General features: G+C 33.4%; 1 protein-coding gene across 1 annotated transcript; it reads left to right on the forward strand.

Annotated features, from left to right (window-relative positions):
• Positions 1 to 9,832: 9,832 nt before the first annotated feature.
• LOC129987501 (uncharacterized) lies at positions 9,833 to 17,878 on the forward strand. The gene is made up of 4 exons (XM_056095475.1): positions 9,833 to 9,925; positions 12,966 to 14,004; positions 14,834 to 15,103; positions 16,843 to 17,878. The coding sequence occupies exons 1-4, from the start codon at positions 9,905 to 9,907 to the stop codon at positions 17,055 to 17,057; spliced, it is 1,545 nt and encodes a 514-aa protein (XP_055951450.1). The 5' UTR covers positions 9,833 to 9,904; the 3' UTR covers positions 17,058 to 17,878.
• The last annotated feature ends 1,250 nt before the right edge of the window (positions 17,879 to 19,128 follow it).

Genomic DNA, 19,128 nt, shown 5'->3' on the forward strand with positions numbered 1-19,128 from the left:
GCTTTGGATTTTATTGTTAAGTTTTTCAATTTCCTTATTAATTTGGTTCATTAGTCTCTTGAAGACTGGGTCTCTGGTTTTTTGAAAATTTTTCCTGGCAAAGTTCCTGTCCCTGATTAGGTCTCTAATTTTAGGGTCAATAAAATTTTGACTATTTATAATGGGGGTGGAGGCTAGATTTTTTGCATTAATAATTTGCGATTCGAAGATGTTTACAAAATGGTCAAGTTTATCTGGGTTTGTAAATTCATCAATGTTTGGGGTTTCTGATTGACTGAGGGTTAATTTAAAATTATTCCAGTTTGTTTTGAATTTATTAATATTATTTGGCAGGGAATATTTAAAGAAAAAATTTAATAAGATGGGATTATGGTCAGAGCTAAGTTCAGGTAAGGAGTGAATTTCATATGGGTACAGGAAGTCTTTAATTAAGGTGAGGTCTATTGTATTGGCTGACTGAGGCCCAAATCTAGTGGGGGTGGACGGTGCTATAATGTCTAATCCGGCCTGAAGGGCGAATGATTTTAGGGAATTACCTTTTGGGCAGTTACGCTTACAATCCCAGCTAACGTGGTGAGCGTTAAAGTCTCCGCAAATTATTTGATTAGGTCCTGTTTGCATCAAGTTTTCGATGTCGAAAATAAAATTGGAATTATCTGCACTAGGGGGGATATAAATAGAGATTAAGGTTATTGGATCTTGATTTTTAAAATTTAATTTTACCACGCTAGCTTCTACATGTTGTAGTAAAGGTGGGGGGACCTCACTGTGAGGTAAACCTTTTTTAATTAAAATTGCAGTACCGCCGCCAGCCTGGTTAGCTCTGTAACTGTAATATGAGAAATAGTTTGCCAGGAAAATTTTTCTTTGTGGTCTAAGGTGGGTTTCTTGCAGTAGGATTACATCGGGGGTATACTTATTTACAAAATTACGAAGGTCAATTATTTTATTGTTAATGCCATTTGCGTTCCAATAGACTATGCGAAGGCTATTGCAGGAGAAAACTAGTTAGTGACAGGTAGACTTGGGTTATCGAATGCCTTCATGAGTATATCCAGTTTTTCCATAACAGTGTTTGCAGTTTTTAGTTTTTTAAGCTGTGAAAAGAGTAAAGGGTACTCGGTCGTTAGCTTTTTCAGTTCTTTCATTGCTTCTATAATGTCAGCGAAATCATTGCCTTCTAAAATGGTGTTGTTGGCTTGTTTGTGACCATAGGTTTGTGGCGCCAGCTCTGGTGGGCTTGTGTGGTAAGAGTGTAATGGAGGCGCTATCTCATGATGGCTTGTGTTTTTAAAAAGACCTGCAAAACTGACATTTGGCCTGATTAGAGCTTGGTTTTTGTGAAAATAGTTGTCCCTATTTTTTCTCGCAGACTGAATTTTTGGGAAGGCCTCGCAGCCGCGGTAAGATGCTATGTGCCCTTGTTTGCCGCAATTGATGCAAGTTGGCGTTTCAATTTTTTCTTTTATCATGCAAGCATTAGTTTCGTGGCTTTCGCCACACTTCAGACATCTGGGCTTTATGTTGCAGTTATTCGCTGCATGGTGAAAAAAGTTGCAACGATAACATTGCGAGACTAGGTTGCGACCTCTGTAGGGCTCTACTGTGATACTAAGGTAATCCAGATGTTCTATTTTAAAGATTTCCTCGGCTTTTTCAGTTTTATTAAGTTCAACCATATAAAATGGAAGAGGCCTCTTAGTTCTTAGCTGGGTAAGTTGAACAACCCTAGTCACTGGGAAACCACTATCAACTAGATTTTGGGCTATTATTTTTGTGTCGTATTCATGGGGGAGCCCTTTGATGACTGCTTTTAATGGTCTTTTGTTTTGGGGGGTTATGATATAATAATCATAACCCTGCTGCCTGCAGAAATTTTGAATGGCTTTGTGTTGATCAGCCGATTCTGGGAATATTTTTATGAACCCTTTATTCAGTTTGTTGACAGTTTTGCCGCAGGTTTTGGCAATTTGGGATAAAATTTCATTAAAGTTATCTGCATATTTCAACATTATTGGTGGTATTTTATGTTCTGCAGTGTTGGGAGTTTCATTTTCAACTGGAATATTATTGAGGACTTGAAATTTATTGCTTATGTTAATTACATTTTTAGGGGGTTCCGGTTTATTTCTGGCAAGTTTCCTCTTTGTTGGAGAGACGAAATTATCATTACTCAGGTTCAGGGAGGGTTCCTTAGAGTGTTCACATTTCGAGTCCTGACAAGAACTAACAAGGTTCATCTTACCCAGAAGGGTCTCCATCTCCTGAATCGCTTGTTTTCTTCTAGACTCCATGGCTGCAAGATGCGGGTGAGCATAATCAATCTGCTCCCTCTTGGCATGCCTTGTGGCTTGGTTGATACCTTCAATTTCAAGTCTTAGGACTTTTACCGCATCGCGGATCATCAATCTTTCCTTGCAATGGATGCAAGTGTATTTCTCTTTAGTTTGAGGCAAATCACTATGATTGCCATCAATGATCATTTCTTCATTCGTCTCCGCGCATCTGCGCTTTCCACCTTCTTCGCAAACGCTACCGTTCATGACGGAAGCTAACACGAGAATAACTCGCTTCTTCGTCGCTTCAGAGTTCCCGTCTTTTATAGTTCCGGGAGGCGGGGCTGGAATCTTCGGACCAATCAGGGCGTACCTGGCTGTATCTCGGGTCTTAGTGGATGGATCGTGAAAGTTCTCGAACTTTCCAGTAGTATCCATTTAGTCGCCAAACTCGCCAAATTCGTCGCCAAGTCGCCAAATGGTCGCCAAGCTCACAGGTCATTGACGCACAGGACAGATCTTACAAAGGGTCTTTCTTACCGTGATACTAGCCGTGATGGGAAGCAAATTACAAGTTTGTAACAGTATGGTACTTGATGTTGAAATATAGGAAGGGAAGAAAATATATCTATTTTCACTGATAAATTTAATTATCCTATGGATTTTTTAACTGGAAATGAAGTTGCTGGCGACACTTTTCAGCCATTCTTGTTCAAGATTCGGTGATGGGTTTTTTTTCATTCTACGTGGTACTAGGGACACATACTAGGATGTACTAGGGGCAGTAATGCAAACAGGTGTGTAATGCATATTTTATTGGCAAAGGAATACACTTTATTACATTTATATCTGAGGGAAAGTTTATGGCAATCAATAATGCAACCAGTAATTGGACATATGGGAATGACCAGCGCCACAACGTAAAAGAACTTAATTATTACGAAAAATCAATAAGTATTGCATATGATATCTTATAATTTTGTTCGTGTTTTTTATAACAAGGGGTATATAGAAAATAATTAAATTCCGTTCTCATTCTATCTTTTGAAGAATTGGAATAATGAGAATGAAATGGGACGGTCGAGAATATAATTGGTCAGATATATCCAATGAGATACCGCTTACCTAAATTAGAAAGCAACGCACATTTCTGTTGTTACGTATTATAAATAATCAATGCTTTTGCTTTTTGATTATTTATTACATCACGCGTCGGCGACCTGGCATTGGGGTAGCGCATCTTCCCTGTGATCTGGGCGTCTCGGGTTCGAATCCCGGTTCCGGCATGGTTGTTCTTCATCTGTGTTCTATCTGTGAGGTGTGTGAATGTGCCCCCCTGTAAAAAGTGGTTGTGCAAGCGGATGTGTGTGTGTCACCTTCATAGGAGTTAGAAGTCAGACTTCTGCCCTCGGGTGCTCAGAGGTCGTTACCCTCAGAAGCTACTGCACCCCCTTTCCGTGGTAACGCGGACACGACATTATCATCCTCATCATTACATCACGCATTTTTTACGAACACTGGACGCCGGATTCAATATATAAAAGCAAGAAATACATAAAGGTAATAATTCCAAATACATTTTAAGTTATTATTACCTATTAATCAATTCTATTCAATCCGTCAATTGCTTTAAATCCAGACTGACTAATTTCTCCACTAGAGAGGGTAGACGTGCGCTAGATTTTCCCTTTTTTAAGGATTATTTCAACCGAAGTCCTGACAGTAGCTGATAACCTTTTCATTTTTTTTTAAATCTTTAACTTCTAAGAAGATAACACTATAGAAAAAGTTTTTGAGTCAAGAGACATTCGTTATGATGAAGCAATAACCACTTAGCTAAATTCCTTTTACTTTCAATTTTAAGGAAATTTTGGCGAAATTAAAATCGTTATCTTCTCATCATATCTCACACTTATGAATCCCACACAATGACTCATGCGACCACCCTGTTGAGATTTTCTTACTAACTAAATCGTATCTTGCTTACGATTCAAATTTAAAATTATTCAAATCATTTCATTACTTGTTCACAAAGATAATATATAGAAAGATATGAGCCTATATCAAATATTTTGGGACCATAAAGAATTAAAGTATAAAGAAATTCGCCAATAGAATTCGCCAACAGTTCGTACTGAAAATTAGTACAGGAAATAAATTCCCGAAGAGGAATCTACCAAATAAATATCTTATATAGAGCATTTCATTCATATCCAAAGCAAGATAAATAAATAAATTACGAAAAAAACCTATTTCAGCTAACCAGAACGTCCGGTTATTTGCAAAACTCGTATTATGGTTACTCGATCTAACTAACTTACACTTGGTTAGGTTCATTGCTTTATCTGATAATAAAGAGATACAAATATCAATGTAAGAATTGCCGAAAAATTGTGTGTGTGTTTTTTTTCCTATTTTTTGCATTATATTTAATACAGTGTAAACACCCATCGGGGGGCGGATGAGCCCCTCAGAAAGGAGGATGAGAAGCTTTCGACATGGTGGTTGGTTCTTGACACCCTGGTGGGTAAAGAAATGGTAGGGATTGGCTACCTCCTATCGATGACGAAACCTGCTTCCCAAGGAAAGTGTTGTACCGTGGCCGATGATGGACCTTAGGGCTCTACCACAGTTCCCGCAGTGCTACTGTCACGATGTTCCGGTCATTCACATTTATCCGTGCGCCTTTTGGACGGGTCGAAGTAGCCGGTTGCTGTTATGGTTATGGTTAATACAGTGCCGAAACTTCATAATTTGAAGCATTGCTGCCTACTAACCATATTAAATTTAAATATTGTATTTCAGAAGGAAAAAAAAAACTCAGACCGAACGTTTAAAAAATGTCATTTAATTGTATTTTTTTACTCGACATATTTTTAACGTAGTTGTTTAGTATCATTATTTAGCAAATCAATCTTATGTTATTTAATTGTATTTTTACTCAGTCTGAAGTGAACTTGATAGGGCACTTGCAAGAACCCCACGAAAGATAAAAATAAAGATGTAAGATATAGTTAAAAAACGCAACTGCTCATTTCAGAAAGCTGCGCTTACCATTTGCGGCTGATTTTTTTTTCCTTGGAAGTGTAAAACGCAGTGAGTAACAGCACTTTTCTTTGTTAGATCAGCCATTAAATTAACGCATCCCACCCTTATTTTGGTGAAATGAAAGCCGATTGGTGCACGTGTAGAAATAGGTGAATTCCTGTACCTAAAACCGGTGGTATTCAAATATGCATTTAAAATTATCATTAAGTTTAATTATTTAACCAAAACTTATCTATATTCGTTGCAGAAATAAATCTTCATGACAATAAGATGACAGAATGAGTTTTTCAATGATAAAATCTGAGGGACTGATTTACTCTCATTTTTCTCGAATATTCTTTAATAAGTTTCCCTTCCCTTTCTTATACACTGGTGGACAATTGCTAAAAATAGATCAGAAACAGCTATATAGAGCATAAAAAGTAAGCGTGGTTCGATGAAAAATGAAATAAAATAATATCAGAATGTTAGGATATTACCATAATAATAATTTATTGTATTCTAAAATCCAGAAAAGTTTGAAAAGTATTTATGGGACAAAATAGTCATTTAGAGCTCAATACATAAAAGGAGAAAAAAAATGCAATTACCGTCTACGTAGGTGGATTCGGGATATGGTCACCAAGGAAAGCAACGCATGCTTTACACTGCATTATCCAGCAACTGTTGGGATAATTTGTTCTTTCTTCTGTCAATGCAAGGAGAAACGAGTCCTTGTTTATTGAAGGACATTGCAGATTAGTAAGACCCTCTCTTCACAAAACATCCCGAGCATTTTCAGTGGAATTCAAATCTGTGGAATAAATATACTTTCCATTCGAGATGTTCGATATTCTAGCTCTCTAGGCATTCCTGGACAGTGACTGTTCGATGCCATGTTGCGTTGTCGCGAATGAAAACAAATTTATCACCAATAGCACCTCAGAGCATGTTAATATGAGGCAGTAGAACATCATTAAAGCAGCATTCGCCAATCATAGTCCCAGTTGGAATCACATAAAAGGATGTATGGCCATTCAGCTCGATGCCAGTACATCCCACGACACTACATGTAGAATATCGGTATATTTGTATATGCTTGAAGATCATTAGTACCATTTTTTTTGTAAATGCTTGGTGATCAGTAGTACCACTCTCACACCAAATCAATTGAATCAATCAATCAGAACATGTTAATATGAGGCAGTAGAACATCATTAATGCAGCATTCGTCAATCATAGTCCCAGTTGGAACCACATAGAGGGATAGATGGCCACTGAGCGCGATGCCAGTACATCCCACGACACTACATGTAGGATATCGGTATATTTTTGTATATACTTGGCGATCAGTAGTACCACTTTTTTTTGCATATGCTTGGCAATCAGTAGTACCCCTTTTTTGCATATGCTTGGCAATCAGTAGTACCACTTCTTTTTGCATATGCTTGGCGATCAGTAGTACCACTTTTTTTGCATAGGCTTGGCGATCAATAGTACCACTTTTTTTGTGTATTCTTGGCGATCAGTAGTACCACTCTCACGCCAAATCAATTGTCGACAACAACAGACGAGAGACTGAACCTACTTTTATCTTTGCAGAATATATAAGTTCAGTTCTCTTCCTTCCAATCGCGTTGTTGACAACAACAGTTTAAACAGTCTGTATGATGACATCTAGATATCTACGCACAACAGGATGGCGGGAAAATTGTCCTTTTTATTATAAATATCTGACGACAGTATTTCGGCAGAAACGCTGTAAAAAAGCGCCAAGAAACTGATCTGCTGCCTGACTAGCAGTTCAGCGTTTGTTCCTATTTGTCAATAGCACTATGTACTAAACTTCTGCAGGGAGGGGGTGCACTGCAAATACCACTTTCCCCGTGAAGTTTACTACAAATTCCATCTGTTTGAAATAATTTCCAAAGCGTTGAAACAACACTGTGGCTGACGTCTAAATCCTTCGCAACATTCGTTACTTTTCGCTCTTCTTCAGTCTTGCCAATGATATGGCCCTCATAAAATCATGTCGGGAAGAATACCGGAATTGATGGGAAGACATACCGGAAATTGCAAGTTCATCAATTCATTTTCTCCCGTTGAACTTTGCATTTGAGTAATAACAATTGATAAACGTCAATTCCTTTATATCTCTTATCAGCACTATCGCATGACGAGCAAGTATGGCAATCCAAAAATTGCATACTCACAACAACTGTGTTCCACAATTTCCACATTTGCCTGTTTTCTATTTCATGGTTGTTATCATTGCAATTATCATCGGATCTTAGAAATTATATAAAATTGTGAGCCTGGTGTAAGGTAGAGAACGCAACGAGTCATCAGATGTTTATATTTCGAGCGCTACGCCTGAATGCTTTGTGCTTCATGGTGTAAATAAAAAAAAGCCGGATATTTACTTTCGGCCTTTTTTTCTTTTTTTTCAAAACAATTAAAACCAAACAATTGAAACCAAACTAAATGAATTACAACCTATGAAACTAAATCTCATAGCAAATTTAATCTATTTATGTTAATGTATGAGTTTTTTATTTGTTGCTTTTACATGTATGAGGAGGTATACACCAACAAATGATCAAAAGATTTAATTTAAAATATGATAAGGATCTAAATATTAAATGCTAAAATTGAATGCCAAATTTACCTCATGTATGTAAATTATAGCAATTTTGAATTGTGTTTTCATGCAAATGAAAGTACGGACGACAGATGATGAGCTCCTGGACGGATTTATTTCAGAATTTAATATTAATTTATAGATACGAAAATGTGTCCTGCATTTTATCAATTTATGTGGGGTTTGAAGTTATCGGTTACAGTACACTCCCGATTATCCGCGGAATTGGGTGGCGCGTCCGCCGCGGATAACGAAAATCGCGGATAATCCGAAAAAAGCTAAAAATGTGTATAGCAAAAGAGAAAACAGTCATTCCAACTTTGAAAAATCGTTTTATATACAATAAAACGTAAAATAAACAGCAGGAAATGTTTCACTAACGCTTAATATTTTAGTATATCACTCAAAACTAACCTAAAATGCATTTTGTTAATGAAAACAGAAAAGTGCTTTGTACTTACGAGAGGCGTCGAGGTTACACAGAAAAATGAATACATATGTACTATTTTAATATTGTAATGTATTATGTAAATACAAAAGCATAACTGTAAAACTGCACCTTTTTGAAGAAATCAGTCAAAAACACTTTGTGCGGTAGGCGCGGATAATCGGGAGTCTACTGTACTCGGAAACTGGACTCCCTGAGATTGGATTTTGTAAAAAATTGCATAAAGATCTATATATTTAGTATAAAGAACTTTTATGAACTTTTCAATAAACTTTTATAATCTCCCTCCCCCCCCCCCCGCATAAAGGTCGCGAATATCTTAGATAACAATGGCGAATGCGAGTTACAAAATATTGGCGAAATATTTGGCGTGAATGTTGCATTTTTACAGAATCTATTGTGGGAATATATGTTTTGAATCCCGTTTTTGCATTTCTTTTTTTAATATCTTTGCTGATTAACACCCAAATTTAACAAAGAACTACAGTTACAGTCACAATATAACGATGAATTTCATTGATTTAAGTCACTGAATTATAAATTATTGCATTTGCATTAATGTAAAAGTACAGGCCGACTGACGGTCAATCATTCGAGAAATTTTGTTTGAAATTCAACAAATGTCTGTATTTTTGGTACTTAATTTGTACACCAAATTTTAGCTTTACAAAATTTAGCCAAATTTTACATAATACTTTGCATTTTGCATTTGAGTTCACTTGTACTTGAACAGCCAAGCTTTCTCTGAATGGATTTCGTATCAAATTTGATCGAAATATACAAGTTTGGTCGTAATTCCATGCACCAAATTTCATTCTTCTAGTTGAAAATGCTTTTGAGTTAACGCTTTTGAGATGACGGACAGACATAATGGCAAAAATATGTTTTTCGGACTCGATGACGTCTGAAGAATGGAGATCAAAATCCCCAATTCAAAATTTTTTTAATGATTACTATACTTTCTTTATACTTGGTATGAGAAAGTGAAAATAAGTTTTATGGACTTGAAAATCTCTGAAATGTGGAAATCAAAATCTCTAGTTCAATTATTTTAAACGATTAGAAAACTTTCTCTATACTTGGTATAAGAGATTGTGAAGATGAATTTTGTTGACTCGGAAAACCCTGAATTGTAAAGATTCCTTGAGGTTATTTTGTAGATTATAATACTTTTTTTTCATACTTCAATTTGCAAAAAAACAAAAATCGGATAACAACAACTTTAATTTTGCTGTCATCCCCAGAAAGGAAGCGCAACAACTACTATAATTAGTGAATTTCCGCTTAAAAACTCGATATTTAAAAGATAAAAAAAGAATGCCTCTGTCATCTCCTTCTCCAAGAGGAAAATCGAACGTTCGAATCAAGTCGTTTGACGTGCTCGGGACCTATATATACTGATGCATCGCTTGGAGAAATCACTCCTGTCATCAGCTTCCATTTGAATAGCTCACTTCAAGAGGATTTGTTTATATAGTTGAACGCATTCGAAATTTGGAACCTTACTTTATCATGAAGATTGCTTTTGCTTTGGTAAGTTTTAGTAAATGGTATAAAGAAACTAAAATTTTAAAGTATTTAATAAAAAGTTTAAATATTTTAAGTTAACTACCATTATTGTTAGTATTACTAAATCATTTTCAAAATAATGGTTTAAAGATGAAAGTGTATTATTTTAAGTTTTAGTATTTTCTTAATCATTCTTTTTAAATTGAATTTAACTGCATGCTTAATCAGGAAAATAATATTTTAAGTTTTTACTATCTACATTTTTGCAAGTTTAATCTTAACTAATGTTGAATGTAAATTGCCTATTTACTTATATTAAATAATTAAAAATTACCATTGGAATGAAAAGCAAAAAAAAAAAAATTATATTAAAATAAATATTGCTAAAGAATTGAGAATAAATATCTTTTAAATCATACTTTCAAGCAACATATATAGAAAGAGAGACAAAAGTGTGATTTTTGTACATATCTACAACATATATTGTTTCACTTTTACGGATTTTATTTTTCATAACAAATACAAAAAATTATTCAATTAATGACAAAAAAATTTAGTTAGAAATTGGATATAAAAAATTCCTTAAATTGAAATCAGTGTCAGTAAACTGATTCTAGATATATAATACGGAAATGATTTTTTTTTCTTTCATACTAATACTTTATTTCAGCTATATAATAAATTATAATATATATATATATATATATATATATATATATATATATATATATATATATATATATATATATATATATATATATATATATATATATATATATATATATTGTATTATAGATTTGCTGTATAAATTTCAATTTTAATATTTGTAATAAATGCATTTAATTTTAGTTTCACCTATATTTCTGTCCTTAAAATTTTAGCAGTTTCTAATAATATATAAGTACTTCGGTTAAAGCGATTCCTCTATAATTTCAATAAATAAATGTGCAAAATAAACTTTTGTGAAATAATGTAGTTTTTAAAAATCTACAAAGGTGTATTATAAAGTTATGAAATAAAAGGTGAAGTTAATGGTAAAGTTTTATGCAAATCTAAATTTTAAAATGGGTGTCTATATTTTTATATGTCACCTCACAGTAATTTTTTCAACAAAGAAAATTTTTTAAATTAAAGTAATAAATATATAAAATAATATCAGTTTTCTAAAAAGAAACAATACATGCTATGATCTAACATATAAAAGTAAACAAAGTACATGCTCTTTTAATAGGAGAATTTCAGATTTAAATATTCAGAACAATTAATGCAAGAAATATAGGATTTTCTGATTTTCTGATTAAATTATGATCTAAAAATATTGTTTTCATCTTCTAAGCGCAAGATTATTTTTATGTAAAATCATTAAGGTTTAAAAAATTAACTTTTAAAATGCCTAAATTAATTTTTTTTCATTTCATCAAATTTTTTCTTAAGAACATTATAGTAGCCGAGAATTTGTATATATAAATGATTTATCTGCTATTGAATTAAACATGAAACTGAGAAAGATGATTCAGTCAATTAAAGACTGAAACTTTTAAAGCATTGCTTTATATTTTATCAAGTCTTTAGCATTAATAACATTATTTTTGGCTAGTAAAATACGTTTTGGATGCTATGCAATTCTTAAACTTTTTCTTACAAAAAATAAAAATAAAAGTTAATCAAAATAATTAGAATTGCGTGCACTTTTTAAGGCTTTAAATTATTATAAACTAATACTATATATAGATTTCCAGATAAAAATCGATATCTTAAGAAAAAATTAAAGACAACATCTAATTTTAAAACTAATCCAAAAATAAGAAATTTTGAACAAAACAGCAAATGATGGCGTTTGCTAATATGATAAAAAGAATTTTAAGATTATCCATACCACAAGTAATTCCGCATGAATTTTTGAAATAAGTCTATTTCTTCCCTCTCATGATTTTGCTAATAGAAGAGAATTAGTTCCGCTTGCTTGATTGTCTTCTATGACTTTGCAGTCCCAGAATATTGAATTGTAGAATGGTTAAAAGTTCTATAATCCAGTTGTTCATTTTCCTCTCTAAATATATCCGGTTGACTTAAATAGAAATAATTATAATCGTTCAGAATCAAGTCATTCTATTTATGAACGAGTAATTTAAAAAGATATTTATTATAGTTTATTTATGCTTCAGGTTCTTTCCATTCAATACACATGATAAATGACACAACATGCTTTTTATTCTATGCTTTTGTACATGCTTTTTATTCTATAACTTCATTGTGAAAAGTTAATTTAAATTAGTCGCTGGCACACATAGAAAATGTTTGATATAATATAATTGTTAGGTAAAATCTTAACTTTATAATCTTTACGGGAATTAAGGAATCTTAAAATGAAACTAAATTTATGACAAAAAGAATATTTAGTTTTGTAATGAACTCGTACTTTTATGGAACAAACATTCTACGAAATAATTTAATATTTCATACCAAAAAATGAGTACTGCTTATAAATTTTGATTTCATTATATTGTCGAGTGGATGAACTTAGTGTAGATAAACAGTTTGATAACTAGAGTCAAAGATAACATTCACTAATCTCAACTCGAGATATTATTCAAGGAATTAAACCTTACATCTCTTTTAATCCACAAGACAAATGACTAGATTTTTCGAGATTTAGAAATATACAGAAATTATAAGAACATTCTAGAGCAAACGAAAAATAACATAAAGTATATCAATAACAAAACAATTTTTAGGCAACTTGCCTACAGTCTGATACATATTTGCGAACTGTCGCTTTCAGTTCATAGCATTCTACCACTGAGCCATTCAGTCCGCGCCAAATTAGAGCAAGTTTCGTTACAATATCAATATAGAAAGAATTTAGCCATAAAATGTTAAAGAAAACTACATATTCATCATGTTTTTTGAAGACACATAAAAAATAACTTGAATAAAAATACTCTGATTGATAATGATGCAAACCAGAAATGTTAGAAATACCACCAATATTAGAAAATAGTTTCCTTGAATATGACATTGGCTGAAAAATTCATAATTATAATTCTGGTTTCATTTCTAACAGTGTGCAGTGGTCCTGCTGTCGGCTTCGATAACAAGTGCCAAGAAGCCTGAAAAAGTTAGCGAAGATGACAATTTCATCGTGTACAAAATCCCAGTAGGAAACCTGGATCTCCAATCCGAGGCCAGCAGAATGTCTTACGATGATGGCGTAGAGTATGGAGGCAGCCATGGAAGATCCAGTAGCAGAAGTTCCAGCACCAGTAAGAGTGTTAGCAAATCCACTGGATCCGGAAGAGGTAAAGGACTCGGTGAGGGAGAATCTTCTGCCGGGCATGGAACCGGCTATGGCGGATCTAGCAGTGGACATGGTTATGGAGGTAGCAGTGGAGGATACAGAAATGGACAGGGAGGCAGCGGGTACGGCAACGGAGGTCCTGGTTATGGCATTGCAAGATCCGGATATGGCGGTGGAGAAGATGCCATATTGTCTTATGAAGGTGGTTTCGATTTAGGAGGCAATTTAGGACGATCGAGCAGCAAGAGTTCCAGCACCAGCAAGAGTACTAGCAAATCCACTGGAGCCGGAAGGGGCAAAGGATACGGTGAAGGTGAATCTTCTGCCGGACATGGAACAGGTCATGGCGGATCAAGCAGTGGTCATGGTTATGGAGGTAGCAGCGGTGGATATGGAAGTGGTCAAGGAGGTAGTGGATATGGCAGTGGAGGCAGCGGATATGGCAGCGGAGGCAGTGGATATGGCAGAGGAGCTAGCGGATATGCCAAAGGAAACGGATATGCGATCGCAAGATCAGGATACGGAGTTGGAGTTAGTGGTTATGGCATTGGAGGTAGCGGATATGGTAGCGGAGGAATGGGATATGGTACCGGAGGAACCGGAGGATCCGGTTATGGAAGCGGAGGATCTGGATATGGTAGCGGTGGTATTGGATATGGCAGCGGAGGAGCCGGATACGGCAGTGGTGGTAGCGGATATGGCAGCGGAGGATCCGGATACGGTAGTGGAGGTAGCGGATATGGCAGTGGTGGAAATGGATATGGTTATGGAAATTATGGAAGCAATGAAGCTTATGGGCAAGGAGGTAATAATGAATTTCACACTATTATGGTTATAATTTTAAATAATTAACTTTTGCCTTTAAATACTAGACCATATCGGTTTCCTTTAGATCGCGATTTAAGAACATTTTCCTTTCCAAAAAGAAATAGTAAATAAAAAAAATATTAGTAAGAACTAAGACGAATTCAGCATTCTTCCATATATGATATTATAAATTATTTATTATATTCCCATAAGAAAAAAAAATTAATATATTTCTTATCAAAACGAATATCAGTAAACTGATTAAAGACTTAAAATGTTAAAAGTTGCAGGTGATAAAAGTGAAAATATTGAAAAACTGCAAACCAAAATCATTAAATCAGCCCACTGAGATAGCATACTAACTCCATATATGCTCTTTTGAACTGTTTAGGCATTTTTCTCCTTTATTACATTATAAAGCATTATTCTTTGGACGCGTTTATACATATTTGAATATTTTGATATTTTCATTGTTTATCAGTTTTCGTCTTCATTTAAGAAAATTACGTATTTGGAATTTAGAATTTCAAAATAATTCGCTTTAAAGAACAATCGTAATTTTGCTAGAGCTTCAGACACGGGAAACATAATTTGAAGGAAGATTGATAAGAACTTAAAATTGTACTGAATACAAAACGCTTTAAATTTGTTTTCCAAAAATTAAAAAAAATATTTATGGAATACTATGCGATTATTTTATGGAATTTAACTTCAAAGTTCTCATTTTATAAAAGCGAAGGAAGACTACAGTGGCTAATGGTTTTCCAAAAAAGTTTAATGTTTTGTGCAGATTACAAAATCTTGATTATTTGTTTTAAATATATCAGGGCAAGCAAGCTACACTCCTGGCGAGCATGGTGGCCACCACAGCACTAGCCACAACCACTACGATGATGAAGAAGGAAACCACCCCAAAATTGTCACAACAACCAAAACTATCACCACCAACAGCGCCCACGATACAGGCCTTAACTCTGGTTCCCAGTACAGACAAATCCCAGACAGCGTTGGAGATACCAACTTCCGACTTGCTGATTATTTGAAAAATGCCCAAGGAAACGAAGCTCTCTCCAAATATAACCAGAAACTTTTCGAAGGTAGGTCCTCATTGTTGCATTCATCATATATCTGAGGCATATCATCCTTCACATTTTCATTACATGAGTTTAGTTTAGTTTAGTTAACGTCCCGTTGTAAAGCAACACTAGGGCTATTTTGGGACGGACCTCGTAATTTTGAACCGCGGTCAGATGACGAGGACGACACTTGAGCTGGCACCCCACTCTCCACAACCACACCAGCGGGAGGACATTTGGCATGACAGATTTAACGGTGCAACAGACCCCCTTACACGACGGTTCTTCGGTGGAATCAGGTCTCGAACCTGAAACCCTACGGTTCACAAGCCGAGACCTTACCACTAGGCCACCGCGGCCTTTTCATTACATGAGACATATCGTCCAAAGAGTTCTTGATGAAAATCACCATCTCTTGCAAAAAAAATTTGCTATTAATGATATAAATACCTCAGAAAACATTTAACCCTGGAAGTTTATGCCCATGTTTCTGATCAATTCATATTCCAGATGAAATACCTTAAGAGTTTTAAATGGCATCAAGCAAAAGTTCTTTCAAATTTGTGGAAAAACCAACTGAAGGAGATTATGGTGGTGGCGTATTGCATTATTTCATTCGACCTCCAAATTTTATAGTATTTAATAATTTTATTTTTAATTTTTTATATTTAATATAAAATTACTTAAAGAAACAAAATGATCAAAGGAAAGGAAAAAGAAGAGCAAAAGAAATTTAATTGCGCTTAAAAAACCTGGTGGTCTTATTTGAGAAAAATCCTTTTTGTAGGCCGCTGCTACAATCTAAATATTTAAAAGTGAAATTCCAAAAAGTTAAATGTATTATTTTAAAGATAAATAAACTGTAAAAATCGTTCAACTATTTTTTAAGTATTTTAATTTAATTAAACGTGTTAGATTTGTAAAGATGGAACTATTAATCGATTTTTTTTTACTCGATACCTGATGAGCGAGACATTTGAAATTTTATGCACTTAAGCATTCTTGGTTTCAATACACTATTTTAATAAGTTCGGAATTTAATAATCAGTTGTTATTATAAAATTGTATTTTGATTCTACACTAGTGGCATTATCTAGCATTAAATTTGAGGAACAATGACTCTCAAGATTAAAGTATAGAAAATAATTGAAATAAAAATTTTTTTTGCTCACTCTAGAATAAACGGAAAGGTTTAAAAATGGTTTTTAGTTAAATTTATATTAAATTTACATCTTTATCACTGTCTGTTAAAAAATTTAGACTATACAAAGAAACCATCCTCTACTAAGTCTCTGAAGAATATACAAAACAGATTTACCAGATCTAAAACTCATCATATTTCAATGAAAAGTATGGATAAAATGGCAAAAACTATATATAACCTGATTTAAAAATCTAACTTTCACATTTTTTTAATTCTTGTCACGCACAAAAAATTACTTAATATAATTTCTGTCCCCCAAATCGTTCTTTTACTGTGGCAAAATAATGAGATTCTGTACGAAGATAAAATGTTCGTTCATCTTCAAAACGAGGCATTATTTAATATAAATAAATTAAACTAAATTAAACCGAATAAATTTTACTTAAAACTTTAAATTAAAATCTATAGAAACTACAAAATGGTCTTATAATTCCATTTCCATAAAAAAACATCTTTCTATCTAGAATTTTTGCTCTAAATCCTTTTCATGTAACATTAACTTTCGAGTTATTTCACATCAAATGACATTTATAATATTAATTCACTGTAACTTTAGTTCCAGGATATGGTGCTGAATTATCTGGAGTCGCCCCTGCTCTCAGAACTGGACAAAACTTCAATGTCAACGCCTTCACCCGATCCCTCAACCAAAATATGGGGGCTTTCAAGGCACCTTCCTATAGGAGCAATGGATACATTCCTCAAGCCTCCATGGTATATCCTACAGCTTACGCTCTCCGACAACTTGGATACGGATTGGGCGGATTTTAAAAAAGCCAAAGAAATCATCTTTAATTAAATCTATATGAGTCAGAATCACTTCAGTCCAATGATGTTGTGATCCAGGCCATCGTTGCTGCGTAAATTGAATAATTGCTCTCATTTGTAAAATAGCGTGGTTATGGTTGTTTGACTAGTCATCGTCATGTGCTTGATTAGTTGACCTCATTAGGACTTGCCTTAAATCAATTACTCGCATCAATACATATCCGCAATGGTATAGTCAATGTCCGTTTACGATGGTAAATTGGAAAGATCTAGGCAGTAATTATAAGAGATTTCTATGGGAAACGTGTTGTGTATCTAAAATTGATATCATCTACATGCCTCATCAACTCGATAGAAAATATTACAAAGTTTCGCTTTTCAGGAAATTTCACGCTCTAGATGTCATAGTTTAAAATCAATTAAAACTCAAACGGAAGATTTCTTAATTGTCTTTTAGCTTTTAAATTGAGATCCGCTTTTTACTAGCGAAACGCCTAATTTTGATTATGTTTTTTTGCATTATTACTAAGTTTCTTTAAATAAGGATATGCGGTAGATGTTCAGAATTTAATTATGAATTTTAATTTCTCCGTATCTTGATGGTTAAGTCATACAAGGATAATGACTTTCTTAATGACTTTTTATTATTCTTATTTAGAAGAGTATCGTCAAGACTAATTAGATTTTATATACATTAACGCGTATAATCAATAAATAATGTCACAAATTCAGAAAATAGTCTTAAATAAATTAAGGCATGTATTAAATAATTGTAAAATTTAACCTCTTAGAATGTCAAACCGTCATGGTTCGAGTTAACATTCTTTCTGTAATATAATGCATTTTTTAAAATACATTCTTTCTGTAATATAATTTATTTCGAATATAAATTACTTATAATTATAAATTAGCTGTTGAATTGAATAACTAATTAGAACTAATCATTATCGAAAACACCTATATGAGAATTAATTCATCTCTTATAATCAACAAAAAAAATCAATAGTAAGTTTGATTTAATGTCTCTTTTTTTCAAATTCCCTGATTTTCATTTTTTCAATTTTTCGAAATTATAAAAATCGGTTTTTACAATCTGTTGTAATGATTTTTCTCGTTTTCTTCGTGTGTTCCTGTCGCCAAATAGCCTTGGCTTGTAATTATTCATTCATTTGTCATCATTTGATCGAAATTTTAGTTATATCATCTCATCATTTCATTTTCATCAGTTGTAAAAAAAGTGAGAAAATAAAGAGTTTGTTATGTGAGAAATTATGTACTGTGTTTTCTTTTCTTAAATATTCCCTTTATTAACGATTCAATAATATCACAATTTCGTTTTAACTATTGAGTTACTAACAAATTTCGAATTGGAGAAATATATATTAAAAGTTAGAAGAAATACAAATAATTGAAAATAGAAGAGAAGTTTTCCTTCATTGGAATACGATGTAACTCATCAAAGGCTTTAACATGACTCAATTAAGCATTATTAAAGGTAACGGTGGGTTACCAGAGACATCTAGTATCAATAAAAGAATGTAGTACTCATGTAATTATTTTACAAGCGTTCTTTTTCTTAAAAAAAATAGTAATTGCCATTTTGATCATTTTGAAGACATGTAAGCAAATTATCCTTTATTTTTTCAAGGGGAAGACTCATTATAAATTAGGATTTTACTAAGCTAATTTTACTGCCGTAATCATTTTAACAGTTTTCTATTAACTATCTTTCTTGTCTTTCGTTTCGGTACAAATCTTGAAGTCGGTTGTAAACCAACTTCTAGAATGAGCTACAGCCTTGAAACTTCAAATATAATGAGAGTTAGATAATAGTACAATATTAACTTGATATCTCATTTGTTAAAGGCAAATTCCGCCATTAACTACAGCCAGTAATAAAATTTGTTTTAAATCGATTGCAGAATTTCACATACACAAACCTAAAAAGTAGAAAATAACAAATGAAACAAAACAAAACAAAAAAAAATTATATACCACGTTTTTAAAACTGAATGGGAAGCATAAAATAATTTCTCCTAGTTCCGTATAAATTTCTAACCTCATACATATTGCC

Source organism: Argiope bruennichi, chromosome 10 (assembly GCF_947563725.1).
Source record: "Argiope bruennichi chromosome 10, qqArgBrue1.1, whole genome shotgun sequence".
Classification (NCBI taxonomy): Eukaryota; Metazoa; Arthropoda; class Arachnida; order Araneae; family Araneidae; genus Argiope; species Argiope bruennichi.